Genomic DNA, 15,040 nt, shown 5'->3' with positions numbered 1-15,040 from the left:
ACCAGTCCAGTGGTTTGCGGGATTAGCTACTCACGAGCACGGATGCGCATGCGCACGCGCGCACACACACACACACACACACACACACACACACACACACACACACACACACACACACACACACACGCACACACACACACACACACACACACACACACACACACACACGATGATAAATTAAATAAGATACCATCTCTTACCCCAGAGGAAAATGTTGTCTTTTCAGAAGTCAAAAGGGTTAAGAGCAATACAGATAGTATTATGTATAAATAAATATCAACACTAGACCATTGGACCACTGGTGGTTTAGTGTTTATTAAAATAAACATTGGTTCTTAAAGTGGTGTCCGGGAAACCCCAAGGGTCCTTGAGGGGGGTCCCCAGAAAAATGAGGAACAGTTTATTTTCACTGTTATTTCACCAATTAGAAGTTAGCCCAATGAGAATGTTTTAGAATACAATAATACGATCTCATTCAGACTTTAGGTTTCATTCTCCACCTACAGTATTAGACAGTGTAGAATTCTGAACTAAATTGATCTATAAACAAAGATTACGGAGGTCCCTGACATAGAATATTTTCAAATGGGGGAGCCCACTGGGGGTCCTTGACATGAAAATGTTTGAGAACCACTGTACTAAACAATTCAACTCCAGAATAAACAGAAAAGAGAAATAAAGATCAAGGGGCTGGCCAGTCTCAGTAAAATAAATTGATTTACTCATACAGTATGTTTCAGTGTATTATTATTTGGTTAATAAGAACTATACCGGGCTGGAGGAGATGTGGTGAGCAGGTCGATGACCATTCACATATCTTTTGGGCATGTCCTAAAGTACGGCAGTTTTGGAATGTAGTATTCAGCGATATTAATAAAGTCTTTGATACTCAATACCACAAGATTTCAAGACGGCTATTCTAGGAATTGTGCCGACGGGTTTCGAAGGCAGGAAGAATATTTACCTCCTTCAGATACTGTTAACAGCAGCCAAAAAATGCATCACAATCAATTGGTTGAGTCTGCTCCCTCCGACCCCCGAGCAATGGTTGAATAAAGTCAAAGAGATTAGAGATATGGAAAGAATCACTTATTTGTTGAGGCTACAAAACGAGCAATTTACCAAAAAGTGGACGCCTTTTGCACGCATTGAGTTATGATAAGATTATAATTTTTATAAAGAGATTTGTATTGTGTGTATTTTGATAGCCTGAATGTGCGGTATGTGTGTGGATATTTATATAATGTGATACAAGTGTAGGTGTGAGGATACGTATTGTACATTCTTCTGTTCTTTGATGTTTGTATATTTCTCTTTTACTCCTGATTTTTATTTTATTTTATTAACTGTATGTCTTTTGTTTTGCTTTACTTTTCTTATTATTTTGTTGTTGCTGTCTATGTATAATTGTGTTGTCTCATGATGATAACAATAAAAACAATAAGTAGCAAAAAAAAAAAAGAACTATACCGGTTAAGGCACATACAACATAGGCTCTAATGCGCGTTGTGGGTTCGATTCCTGAGCCCGACAACCTTTGCTGCGTGTCACTCCCCGTCTTTCTCTCCTTGTTTCCTGTCACTCTATCATTGTACTATCTGAATAAAGGCAGAAAAGCTAAAAAAAAATAACTACAGTATACCTTCTGTGTATTAATGAGTCAGGGCTGGGCATTTTGGACATTGGACAACAATAGGGAGGTTCCATCAGTACAATTGTTTAATTGTATCATTAAACATTGAAGTAATGTGTCTCTAAAGAGCCTAGTTCAAGATTTGCTCAGTCCGCTATAGAAAGTTACAGAGAAAAAATATTTGTTGTGTGTTTACTGTAACTGTCACTCTTTTTTATGTTTGTATTGTCAGCAAGTGCAAATAAATTACCATATTTGTGTACATGATATCTGTCAAAAGGATAAAACAAAAACGATGGAGAGTTTATTTCCATTGAGGTCCTCTGTTACGTTCCCATATTCCGCAGGGATGCCCTTCAAAGTCAGAGTCCCGAGGCCTCAATGGGATCTCAACACATTTTAATCCATGTAGTGTTTAGGAAAACATTACAAGAAAAAAAGCACATTGATATCTTATAAGCTATAGGGAAATACTGTCAGATGTTTCACTTACATAATATCGTTTTTGTTCTCTTTTCGTTCCCATACCCCTGAGGGACAGTTTTGGATGTCCTGAATAGGAATCCATTGCATTTGTCAGCAGACAGACTACAAAACAAAACCTTTATTGATCCCCGTGGGAAGATACAGGTGTCATAGCAGCAACAGTAAGAGTGAAACACAGGAAGACAAAAGGTCAACAACCAAACCACGATAAATAAGAATACAAATAAAATAGACATCTGCACTGGATCTCTGAATGAACGATTTAACATAATGTACAGTCTCTCAATAAATATAAAAAATGTACAGCCTATGAACGGTGGAAAATATGAATGAAAATACATTTATCACCAATTAATATATGAATTAATATACTGTGTGCAGATTTATCAACAGTGAAAACGAGAATGAAAACTATTGAAACTAGCGTTTTATTTATGAATGGACAAAATTGAGAAGGTTTCAGTGAAAATCTCCTAAGCGCTAAAATCCCTTTATCCCTTATAGCTTGTGACAATGAAAGAAGTATTTGTTGGATTTCTAGATTGTCAGTTCAAATATAAATACAGTAGTGAGCTTTGGGCTGACTTAAAAATGGCACAGTAAAAAATCATTGCTGTATGTCATGTGAGAATGTAATTGGGTGGGCGGGGGCAGGGGCGGGGGCATTTATGGTGGCGGAGGGAATCTCCATGAATGCTGTGCCCAGGGGCCTCCTCCTCACCCTTAATCTGTCCCTAAACTCTGTGACTGGGAGATGTGATGTTTCCATTGTATAATTTATCCTGGTGTCAGGGTATCCTTTCTGTGTGAAAGGCAGTCATTTTTTGACATCGACATTGACATTGTTCCTTGTAGGTGTGTGTGTGTGTGTGTGTGTGTGTGTGTGTGTGTGTGTGTGTGTGTGTGTGTGTGTGTGTGTGTGTGTGTGTGTGTGTGTGTGTGTGTGTGTGTGTGTGTGTGTGTGTGTGTGTGTGTGTGTGTGTGTGGGGCCAACCAAGCATTGAAGTTGTCCCGATGTTCCATCCTTGTGACTTAAATATAGCAAATGCGCGTGTCGATTATTACATTGAATAGAAATGTTTTTGTGTGTTGACAAATCATGTTTGAGAGTTACGGTATATGAATTAGTTAGATGAATTACGGTAGATGAATTAGGCTGACATTAGCCTATTGTCCAATGTCAGCCTCAATATCTTTGCTTCTCATGTTCATTCTCTCTGTATACATTATGTTTTTCCTAGCGTTCACATGACCCAGAGTATGCCAATGACTCAGAGACAGATAGGCATTAGTCCATGGACTGTTCCAGATGTAACCACGTGGCAAGTGGTTTCGTAGCCACAGAGCCACTGGCAGTAGGCTGCTAAAAAGCTATACTTCCCTGAGACAACCAGGCGTCTAGAGAGACAACCAGGCGTCTAGAGGCCTCTAGAGTGCCTAGAGATAATAACAAAATGAAGAATTAATGTAACGGAGTGAAAGACAGAAAGAAAAAGAAAGGAGAGAAAAGGAATGGGAGGAAAGAAGGAGAAGGAAGGTGAAAAAGGTTTGTTGGCCTTTTCGTTCTCACTTAGTTGCATTTTCCTTCAGCTTACACTCTTCCTCTGATGTCTAAATATTGTCAAGATTCTCTGAAGTATTGTCCTTTTCAGACTTAAAGCACAGCCTGCAAATATTATCTGGGATTCGAACTTGTTGTGGTTTTGACTGCCAGGCGTAGCAGAGGAAGCCAGTTTTAATAGACAGTAGGATACTGTTGATGACTACAGAGCCAACCAATAATATTGTTGAAACACAAAGGGGCAACTTTCACTTAGTTATATGTTGCGACGTTCTTGCCAAATGCCTCGCTATCACACTGTTCACTACTGTGGCTTTTCACTCCCGAAGAATCTTCATGAAGTGAAAGACTGTAGATTTATCTGAATTTCAATTTCTATTCAGCTTTCTCAATTGGATTTTTAACACGTTTTGCTGTACAAGTGAAGTAATTGATGTTTTGGGGCCGAAAAATACCTGTATTTTTATGATAATTAAATTTGGAGTTTGTTGAATTTTGTCTTTGATGAGAAAGACAAAAAAGAAAAATCAAAGAGGAGAAAGAAGTTGAGAAAATAGTTAAAGGAGAATTTCGGACTAGCCTTTTCTTACCTTTATATGATGTCATTATGTCCTAGGACGAGTGGTATAGTAGAAAATGTTCATAACTCCATCCCGAGTCCACCGCAGCTAAAAACTCGAGCGGAGGGTCTGTGCGCTAGATCGCGTATTTTTATCATGATTTTATATATATATATATTTTTGTTGAGATCTGACGTTCATATTGACAGAAACCTAGCCACAGTGTTTTTGTCCCAAATGGGCCGCCGTAGTGTTTACAAGCTGACTGGGATGACATCACAGGAACCACAAAGGGTTAATCCGGCCCTGCACCGCCCACTGTGATAATGGATGCATGCCTCTGTGTCAGCAGAGGAGTGACTGTGGTGCCATGACCCTCTGTTGAAGGGTGAACTTCCTGTCCTTCTTGAGAAAACACACTGTCACATAAACACACGCATGGACACGCGCACGCACGCACACACGCACGCACGCACGCACGCACGCACGCACGCACGCACGCACGCACGCACGCACGCACGCACGCACGCACGCACGCACGCACGCACACACACACACACACACACACACACACACACTCCATTTAGGTCTTGCATAGAGCAGGCCTACTTACAGTACAACCTATCAGTTACTGCTATAGTTCTACCATGGTATTTTCTACTGCAATTAGGCCTGTCACAATTATCACATAATCACATTTATTTGAGATAATCGCAATTATTTCGCACAATCGACATACAGTAATCGTTTCCATGTTGACATTTTTTATATAGTTTCAAACATTTTCAAGAATAGTGGAAATAGATCTACAAGCTCACAACGCGATGCGATGCCTTGTGAGCTTGTAGATCGGCTATTTCCACTATCAATGTTTTTTTGAAAGTATGAGGTTATTAAATATGTCAGTCATTTCTTCGTATATTTAGATTATTTGTCATTTCTGCCCTGTGCAACTTCAAAGCCTAAAAGCCAAACAGAAATGTATTTTTTTATTCATATGTTGCAGTGTTCAACAACAAAAACACAATTAAATCGTTAATTGCAATCATTTGTGTGACAATTAATCGTCATGTACAATTTCATAATCGTGACAGCCCTATCTGCAAACCTGTTGCAACACGTTTATGAGTTGAAAAGCATTTGTCTGTGAGTGTGTCTGTGGGTGTGTGACTGTCCGAGACTAATCCCGCAAACCAATCCGCTGGACCAATCAGTGCCAAATTTGTTGTGCACGCAGCCAGTAGGCCAAGGAAATACCTCCATATCTTTGCTTCTCATGCTCCTCTCCTCAATGTTATACAGTATGTTTTTTCCCAGCGTTCACATGACTGAGAAGTTATGAAAAGGACTTAGATGGAACCACAAGCAATCAGGCTAATTAATGGACTGCTTAATTTATGAATACAAATAAATAAATAAATCGCATATGTTGCTGCCTACTTACCTACTTACTACAAATACTGTATACCCACTAATTCTCGTTAAGCCCTGGCTGCTCCTGTCACCTTTGACCTCCTGTGACCTTTTCAATGTGTCATCATGGCATCAGGCGCAAACAAATCAGTCAGCTCCATATATGGGCAAAAAAGGGGGCATACCCATATATGGGCATTTACTAATGACATCAGGGATCTCCATATTTGGGCATTAAAGGGGTAGGGCCGACAGATGCAGAGATCTCTACATATGGGCATATTGGTTGGATCGGCGGTGCAATATAGGTGTGAGGGCGCATATCGGCCCCGAACCTCTAGTAGGCCTATAATAAATGCTATATTAGTTTGCACTCTGGGCACAATTCATTAAATGTCAATTAAATGCACCCTTTTATCACTCAACATATGGAGCGAGCAAACAGTAAAGTATTCACCTTTTGTAGCAGGTGTGGTTCCACAGCGGGCTGGTACTCTACTCAGATCTGCATTTCTAAGTCCACTTGGAAACTACGAGCTTTATAACCTGGGTTCCATTTGGGGAACGGGCATTTTCTTTTCCACTTAAGCTTAACCACCCTATACTTTGTCATGTGACAAATAACCAAAATGGTGTGCGCCTGTGTAGATCAGCTATTTTAGCTATTTTGGAATTTAAAAAGTAATAAAATAATAATAAAATAAATTCTTGAAAACCTGCCCAAAATAAACTGTTAAAGTGCGATATTTTGAAACATAAACATCAAACATATCATACCATCTACATTTCCCAAAAATATAATGCATGCATTTAATTCAGTCTGTCCAGAAGCAGGAATAAAGCATATCCGCACTGGCCATATAAATAAATGACTCAGATATCAAAAGGTACGGATATCCTCTCCATCCTACCTAGCAAACCCCCCCCCCCCCCCCCTAGCTTCAGGTCATCCTCCCTCTCTTTCTCTCTCTCCGCCGATCAGGTTCTGTTATCTCTTCTATCTCAACCCGTGTCTGTTGTTACAGTGCGTCTACAGTGCCAGTATTAGACGATGCTAACCAGACATGTTGGTCTTTGTTTCACTTCAGAATCATGTGGACGACCTTCACATCGTCACTCCTGGCTGTACTGCTGCTGGGCACTGAGGTCAGTGAGTACGGTGTGTGTGTGTGTGTGTGTGTGTGTGTGTGTGTGTGTGTGTGTGTGTGTGTGTGTGTGTGTGTGTGTGTGTGTGTGTGTGTGTGTGTGTGTGTGTGTGTGTGTGTGTGTGTGTGTGTGTGTGTGTGTGTGTGTGTGTGTGTGTGTGTGTATTTCCGAGTAATTATCTGTCTCAGCGAATTGTAGTTACTTACCCCTGTAACAACAATAAGGTCAAAGAACGTGCAACTCCATTACCCAGGTTTCCCAGGGAGACGATGTGGGGATCATGATGGACGAATCCAGTGACAACGTGTCCAGTTTTCTGGGGCGTTCCCGAGAACAGATCCTAGCTGCTCAGTTTGAGTGTTACCTAAAGATAATCCACGACCCCCCACGCTCACAAGAAGGTGAGAATAAGCATTTACATACAAGGATATTTCAATAGTATGACCACTTAAGCCCTGAATACTACAGATTTATGTACAGATACAATATTTAGATTTGATACATACAGATCTAGTATGTAATATTCATATACAGATTTAAATGCAATGTTATTTCCATTAGTATGACTTGATTAACTACTTAATAACCACATCATTTAACCACTTAATATGCTTTGTTGTACGACGAATAACGAAAATAGCCGATCTACAAGCTCACACGTCACAGGTGTTGTGAGCTTGTCGGGTATTTTGTGCCATTGTAGATCTACTAAAGATGCACTCTTGGCACATCTTTACTAGTTCAAAAAATGCTTTCTGTGGACGCAGCCACTCAGATCCAGGGAGCTACGTTCTACGTATGTTAACACAATTTACAATTTAAACATTTAGCACAGATGTCATTCCACAGTTTGGGGGCTAGGAGGGAGAAGAGTCTAGGTAACTTGGAGCATGACAGGAAGTGTTGACGTTGCGTTGCATTCAGGGCCGTAGCCACGATTGTAGAGATACTGAGGTCATGATTCCCGGACCCTAAGAGATTACAGTATAAATCTATGCATTTTATTTTAGTTCAATTTAATTTGAAAACAACAATAATCACTTGGGACAGTTATTCCAAACCCCACTCCATTTCTGTGTGTGCTTGCGTGTGGTCTAGAAACAGAAAACGAACAATGTAGTGCTTAATAACCAGCACATAATCACTAGATAGCTTAATGAACTATCTGGCCTATTCCCTTATATGCTCAAAGCAATAAATCTAAACTCTAACATTGATGACTGTTGCATTAATCAAGAAAATAAAAACACATTATTTCATTTATAGTTTTGGTAATTAGCCTAGTATGATAGTCAAACAATATTAAACCAATATTTAGCCCAGTTACTATGGTGACATACGAGTTTAGCAAAGATCCATCACTCCCTCGGTTAAAACTGAAGTATTAATAATTCAGCATGGCTGAATGTTTAATGAAAAGACAAACAAACAGCAACAGGCTGTGATTACAGGAAAGGAATGTTTATGAGGCATGCTTAATGCAAGCTTTAGATGAAAATGTTTGTATTGTTGAGCCTCGCCAGCCAAACGCGCAAGCTTAGGTCTCCCTCATACTTACAACAACGGTTAAAGATTCATGGGAAGTGTAGGCAAAATAGGAGGAACTGTGACTCAAGTCAAAATCCTGAGAAAACAATACTAAGGACATGACCTCTCAATGGGAACTATGGGCAGAGGCATCATTTCAGGGAAAAAGCTCAATGCTTTAAAAAAAAAGTGACTACTTAAACAGTTATTCCCATATCTGATTTCAGTACATAAAATACATATAAAGTACATGGAAATACATTGTTTAATTGTGCCATTAAGGAAGTGTAGAGAAGAAATTACACAATGGCTTATTAATGTTTGACCCATAAAAATGGTGATAACATTTGAATGGCCCAGCTCTCCGTCCCAGACTGAAAACTCTTCATCAGTCTCCTGGGACTTGAAACTAATCCTATTATAATTCTAGTAAGCTCACGGTGGTGGTGGTGGTTGGTGGTAGGGTGGACTCTTGATCAAACTGCGCATGCGTCGTTGTGTGCCAGGTTTCGCGAGAGAAACAAGCAGCGAGGTCTATGAAAACGAGGCCAAACCAAACGAACCCTATAACACCAACATTGGCCCTAAAGCGCTTACAATCGGCGGACATGGCAACACCGACGCCGACGCTACACCATAGACCCCGCCCACTCTCTGCTGTGGAAAGTAAACACTCCAGATTTGTTTCCCCACACACGATGCACATTAGCTCCATAAAGAACGGTTCTATGTCGTTCTCTTCCAGGATCGGGCGAACGTCCGCCAAGGCTCCGCTGTTTACCCTTTTGTATACATCGTATCCCAAAACTAATGGTAGATTCTAAACCGCACGGATGTTTAAGGTTTGGTCGCCTGCATAATATTTTAGGTCGCCAGCGAAACTACCCGTTTAAATCGCTTATTTAGTCAGCCTGTGGCCATGTTTCCCATTGTAGCCAAACCGGGAGCAGTAGTGGCAGCGGACGTAGGGTTTTTTTCCGGGTTGAATGGGAAACATGGCCACAGGCTGACTACATACATAGCCTGATAATAATGTCCAAAGCATGTCTGTGTATGTTTACATCCATTACTGTGTTGGCGTTAGTTGGGATTAATGTTTATTAGCCAAACCAACTTAATATGAGCCGTTAGCGTGATGCTAAGCTAACGGACGTTTGGCGCTAGCATGCGGCTAATGCTAACGTCGTCATCGTGACTTAATCAACAATGTAAACATTTCATCAACAAACTTTATGAACCTTACTGTGGTTAATATTATCAGTGCTACCCAAGTAGTCCATTGAAAAGTATTATTTTGGTGTATTTTGTGTATTGTAACTTGGACACTGTAACTTAATGGTAGCTGGGGCGACGCGTTGTTGGCTCATGGTTCAGAATGCCTCATGGGTATTGTAGTCATTTTCAGCTATTTCGGTTCTACTGTGATAGACTGTGCTACATTACCTGCTGTTTAATTGTGAATCATATATGCTATGAATATATGGTAATACAATGTTTATTTTCCTGTATTTCCAGGTTTATGACCTGTGTCATCTATGACCTGTGTGTCATCTGTGTGTCCAGTACTTTGTACTGTGTTGGTTAAAAATAAAACTACAAAAAGACAAAACACGAGTTGTGACAAAGACGTGTGATTCTCTGATTAATGTTGTTAGTGGTGTAAAATGCCATCAAAAAATATACTCAAGCCTGCTGCAGGGCAACAGAAAATAGCACGCCTATTTTGCTATTTTATATATATATATATATATATATATATATATATATATAGAACTATAACAACATAGTATTTATATATCCGTTTTTATATTTATATTTTGCTATATTAAAATAGCAAGCCTATATTGGTGCTATTTAATGTACTTATATACTGTTCTATGTTTGCATATCATTTGCAAATATTAAAGATTTGGAATTGTGTAGATTTCTTTCAGAGACATGTATGGACTGTTATATCTTGAACATTTATTCATTTCCACTTACCAGACACTGTTTTTATGGTAAAAATGAGCATAAAAAGCAAAATACAGAATTCAGAAATATTAAAATGGAAAAAACAGAATTTGGGAAAAAAATAAAACGGATTTCATATGGCTCTTGCCGCGACGGGAGCGACCGGGGGGGGGGGGGGGGGGGGGAAACCGCGCGACAGGACGTGCATTAACCCAACGTTTGCAACGACTTTCGTCTGCGCCCTTCACCGGGTATGGTCTAGTTTAAGTTAATTTATACTCCCAACGCTTGCTGAAGAACAGATCTACAAGATCTGCAATGCTTTGCTAGCTTGTAGATTTGTTCTTTCTGGCAAGCGACGTACACCCTCATACTGCAGAGTACAATTCCATGCAGGCTATTTCTGTCCCCTCTGCCATCAGGGAATACAAATCACGACCGGATGTTGTTTTTCTTCACGTCCAATCCATAAATGATGTACAGTAGGTCCCGTTCACTAGAGCAATGGTTCCCAAACTGGCACATTAAGCAAATCATCTGGGGACCCCCCAGGGTGGGTCCCCAGATGATTTGCTTAATGTGCAACATTGTTTTCTCACTCAACACAAACCAACATACAGTATAAGTGTATACACAGGGTATCTGCACATCTCTAAAGTGTCAATTTAAGGACTTTTAAGACATTTTCTAAAATGAAAAAACAAAAAACAAATAATAAGACTTTGCTACGTCAAAAGTAACAAACTATACTATAGAAATGGTCAAACATTGGCCAAATTGTCAAATATTACCTAAGCTCACAGTGCCTTGCATTGAGAGGCGTATAAACCTGACATGTCATTATACCTTTTTATTTTTCTAAGAATTTCAAAAATGGAAATAAAAAAATAAAAAAATAGCAGATCTCCAGGCTCAAAACTAGACAAAGTACTGTACATAGGGCTTCTGTTTCTGTCTGTCTATCTCTATCTCTCATTATTCTCTTTGTCTCTCCTCTCTGTCTGTCTGTCTGTCTGTCTGTCTGTCTGTCTGTCTGTCTGTCTGTTTCTCTCTCTTTCATACACACTCACAGACAATAGTATGCCAAATATGTATTTGCACAGAGAGCAGGCAGACCTGAATGCAAAAGTGGGAGTAACATTTGCCATATGAATATATAACACACAAATAGAACCTTCAGGTACATACAGTATACAATGCATCATACTCATTCAGAGAGATGAAGACAGAGGCAGAGAGAGAGAGAGAGAGAGAGAGAGAGAGAGAGAGAGAGAGAGAGAGAGAGAGAGAGAGAGACACACACACACAGGAAGTGAGTTTTTCTCTGCTCTGAAAGAAGGGAAGCATGTTCTTTGTCTCGTTTCTGCTGCTCAGTAAATAACTGCCTTTGAAATGTTATTTTGTGCTCTATTTCCCAACATGCCACAGCACAACGTGCCACTGCCAGGTTTCCGAGTATTGTTGACATGCTTTGTTTGAATTCAAGCTGGACAGCTGTGTTAAAGCAGGACAGTTGTTAACTATGCCATATTTTCAATGGATAATTCTTATGATTCTCAAATGTAGCCTACTGTATAATATGTGATGGACCCAAAAGGCAAAAGCAATACTGCTTGACCACTTAAACCCCATATACTTCAGTTGACCGGGGCTCCCCAGGGATCTATACAGTCCCCTCCTTTCCCCCCTCTACATTAAATCTCTTTTCTGAAATTGGCAGATAAATCAAAAAACTATGCAGGTAAAATGACAAAAGTAGCTCTAAAGTAGCAGACTAGTTTCTTTCCTCCCTTGACCCGAGGAGAGCCAGCTATGAATGACTCTCCTCAATTTCTAGTCAAATGCAGGTACAGTAGGCCTGCGTTTTAAACTAGTCTGCTGTAAACCTTTCAGCCTGTTGGTATGCCTGTGCTATGCATTATAAAGAGTCTTTGACCATATAAAAATTGTCAGTAATTGACACGTTCTAACTCTAGTAATTGAGAGTCAAGTGACTGGCTCAAGTGCAAATTAATACCTATACTGGTGGGATATGAGTATACATGAATTCTGACTCAATATTTTGTGCTTAGCACCGACAGGCAAAGTCTGAGATTCAGCTGCTTATGCAGTATTTCGTACCACTTAAACCCGAGTTGCAACTGTATTAGGTACACTCTTTTTTCACTCTATGTGAGCCTGTAGATCTGCTATTTTTGCCGAATGTTCCCCCCATAATAGGGACACTGGGGTTCAAGTGTTTAGCTAGAAAAAAGTCCCATTTGTACGCTTGCCCCCCCGCCCCCCCCCCCCCCCCCCGCACTACATACCCTCATCTTTCAAGCAGTTCCTACCTGAAAGGCCTCCCATACCCCCTTTTCTGCAGGTCTGTTTCTCTCCATCTCTCTCTGTCTTTCTCCAGTGTCTTAAGTGTAATAATGTGATTCCCTGATTACTGGGTGTACTGCTGCCCCCTGCAGGAACATTCTGCAACCGTACATGGGATGGTTGGCTGTGCTGGGGGGACGCTGCTCCAGGAACTGTCATGCAAATGTGTCCTGGATACTTTCAAGATTTTGACCCCGAAGGTGAAGTCATTACGCACGCGCACGCACACACGCGCACACGCATGCATGCACGCACACACACACACAAGCACGCGCAACTAAGAACATTATAAGGTTTTAAGTGGTTAAGTGGAAGTTGAAAAGTGTCCCCATCTTCTCCACAGAAAAGGTGACAAAAGTGTGCAATCCTGATGGTCAGTGGTTCCACCACCCAGAGAGCAACAGAGTGTGGTCCAACTACACCCAGTGTGAGGCCTACACCAAAGAAAAACGTAAGGTAAACCTGAATCACAATCAGTTTATTGGTAGGATGCTCCATGTTCACATAATGATATATTCAACTAAATAAAACATTGGATGACACCGAGTTATACTGTACAGTATGTGCATTGTCTCTATAAGGGTGGGGGGTTAGATGCGCAAAACACTTCTGCAATGGCCACATTTATAAAATGCATATACTGTAGCACTGATTGATGTGTACTGGTTTATTGTGAAATTTTGTTCTCATTTGACCACAAATTCTTCTTTGGTGTATTTTATGCTGATGATGCAGATGTCTGTTTGTCAGTTGTCCCTATCGTCTCTGTGTGTCTCTGCAGTTTGCCTACAGTCTGTACTATCTGGCCATGGTGGGACAAGCTCTGTCCATCGTGTCCCTCATCATCTCTCTACTCATCTTCTCCTACTTCAAGTGAGTTGGAGGCTTTTGTTCAGCCATTATATTGCTTCTTAAGAACCAAACATGTTGGCCTGGGCTGTAGCGTGATGATCCAGGCACCCTAGGCTGCAATGCCAGCCTGACAGCATGTCGCGAGTTCGACTCGGGTCCGACGACCTTTGCTGCGTGTCACCCCCCCATCTCTCTCCCCATTTCCTGTCAGACTACTTTCCCTATCCCTCTCTAAAATAAAGGCATAAAAAGCCCCCCCCCCCAAATGTATTGATTAAATAATTTAAACTGCCGTTTGTGTCATGACTCACGAGTACAGCCACTGGGCACCCGAATATTACGCGGCGATAAAACGTGATTTATTGAGGTAGATGTTTCACTGTGAATAAAAGCATCAACCTGTTTAAATCAGGCATCACCAAATTCATTGTTTGGTGTGAAATTTTCATGGATGCATTTTCTGATAATTTATTTGTCACCTGGTAAGGACTTTTAATGAGTTATATTAAAGAAATAAAGGTCCCGTACCTGCATCAGTCATTCTTTAAACTGTAATTAAATTTGCAATATTTTATATAACCCAAAACTAACAAATTCATCATTCAATTCAAATAATTAATCAGTCAGTGTATTGACTTTACAAATAAAAAGAAACATATCAAACCCTGATCTTTGTTCCTTTAAAGTTCCTTGAATGATTCCAATGAAAATATATATATTCCAATGTAATCCAGTAATATCCAACACAATCTTCTGTCTATCCACACATTTGTGTGCCACTGTCACAACTAGAGGTGAGCCACTCATGTGGGTGGTGTAGAGGTACACCACAGACCACACATCTGTGTGGTGTAGATGTAAGCCACTCATGTGGGTGGTGTAGAGGTACACCACAGACCACACATCTGTGTGGTGTAGATGTAAGCCACTTAGCCACTCACCCTCCAAGGAAGGAACACAACCACCGGGTTCAAAGCTGGCAGGGTAGGGATTGTGTCCTTGTCACAAATCAGAGATAACGTGAACCTCTGGACATTTGCGATGTGACATGTGTTTTGAGCTTGTAGATCAGCTATTTTCAAAGTATGAAAATGATAGTATGAAATAGGGTGGTTACATGTTTTATTTGGTATTAGAAATAATCATTCACAGAGTGATAAGAGTTATTTTGATATGTTGACTTGGCCATTGGTGTGCCTTGGGCATAAAACGTATATACGGTAGATAGATAGATAGATAGATAGTGTTTCTGTGTGGTCTCACTTCTTCCCCCCCCCCCCCCCCCCCCTCTCTCTCTCTCTCTCTCAGGAGTCTTAGCTGCCAGAGGATCTCCATCCATAAGAACATGTTCCTCTCCTTCATCTTAAGTTCTGTCTTTACTGTCATATGGCTCTCTGCTGTGGCCAGTAACCAGCAAATGTTGGTCAGCAATCCTGTGAGTCTTAGCGACTAACATTCAGCTGCAAAACACCTAACAAAGGTGATCATGACTAGAGCCCGACCGATATATCGGCCATTATTTGACATTTTTAACAACATCGG

The 15,040-nt window shown here is 40.5% G+C and overlaps 1 protein-coding gene across 2 annotated transcripts in view; it reads left to right on the top strand.

Moving 5' to 3' along the window:
• LOC311054451 (calcitonin gene-related peptide type 1 receptor-like) overlaps positions 1–15,040 on the top strand; it is a 40,721-nt gene that overhangs the window by 18,505 nt on the left and 7,176 nt on the right. For both annotated transcript variants that reach the window (XM_084070425.1, XM_084070426.1), the window contains 6 exons: positions 6,742–6,799; positions 7,053–7,200; positions 12,739–12,846; positions 12,990–13,102; positions 13,428–13,519; positions 14,807–14,933. In XM_084070425.1, coding sequence (XP_083926551.1) covers positions 6,746–6,799; positions 7,053–7,200; positions 12,739–12,846; positions 12,990–13,102; positions 13,428–13,519; positions 14,807–14,933 — 642 coding nt within the window. In that variant the 5' untranslated portion in view covers positions 6,742–6,745. The remainder of the gene's footprint in view (positions 1–6,741; positions 6,800–7,052; positions 7,201–12,738; positions 12,847–12,989; positions 13,103–13,427; positions 13,520–14,806; positions 14,934–15,040) is intronic.

The sequence above is a fragment of the Gymnoscopelus microlampas genome (assembly GCF_963454915.1).
Source record: "Gymnoscopelus microlampas genome assembly, chromosome: 10".
NCBI lineage: Eukaryota > Metazoa > Chordata > Actinopteri > Myctophiformes > Myctophidae > Gymnoscopelus > Gymnoscopelus microlampas.
This window is presented reverse-complemented; position numbering and strand designations above follow the sequence as displayed.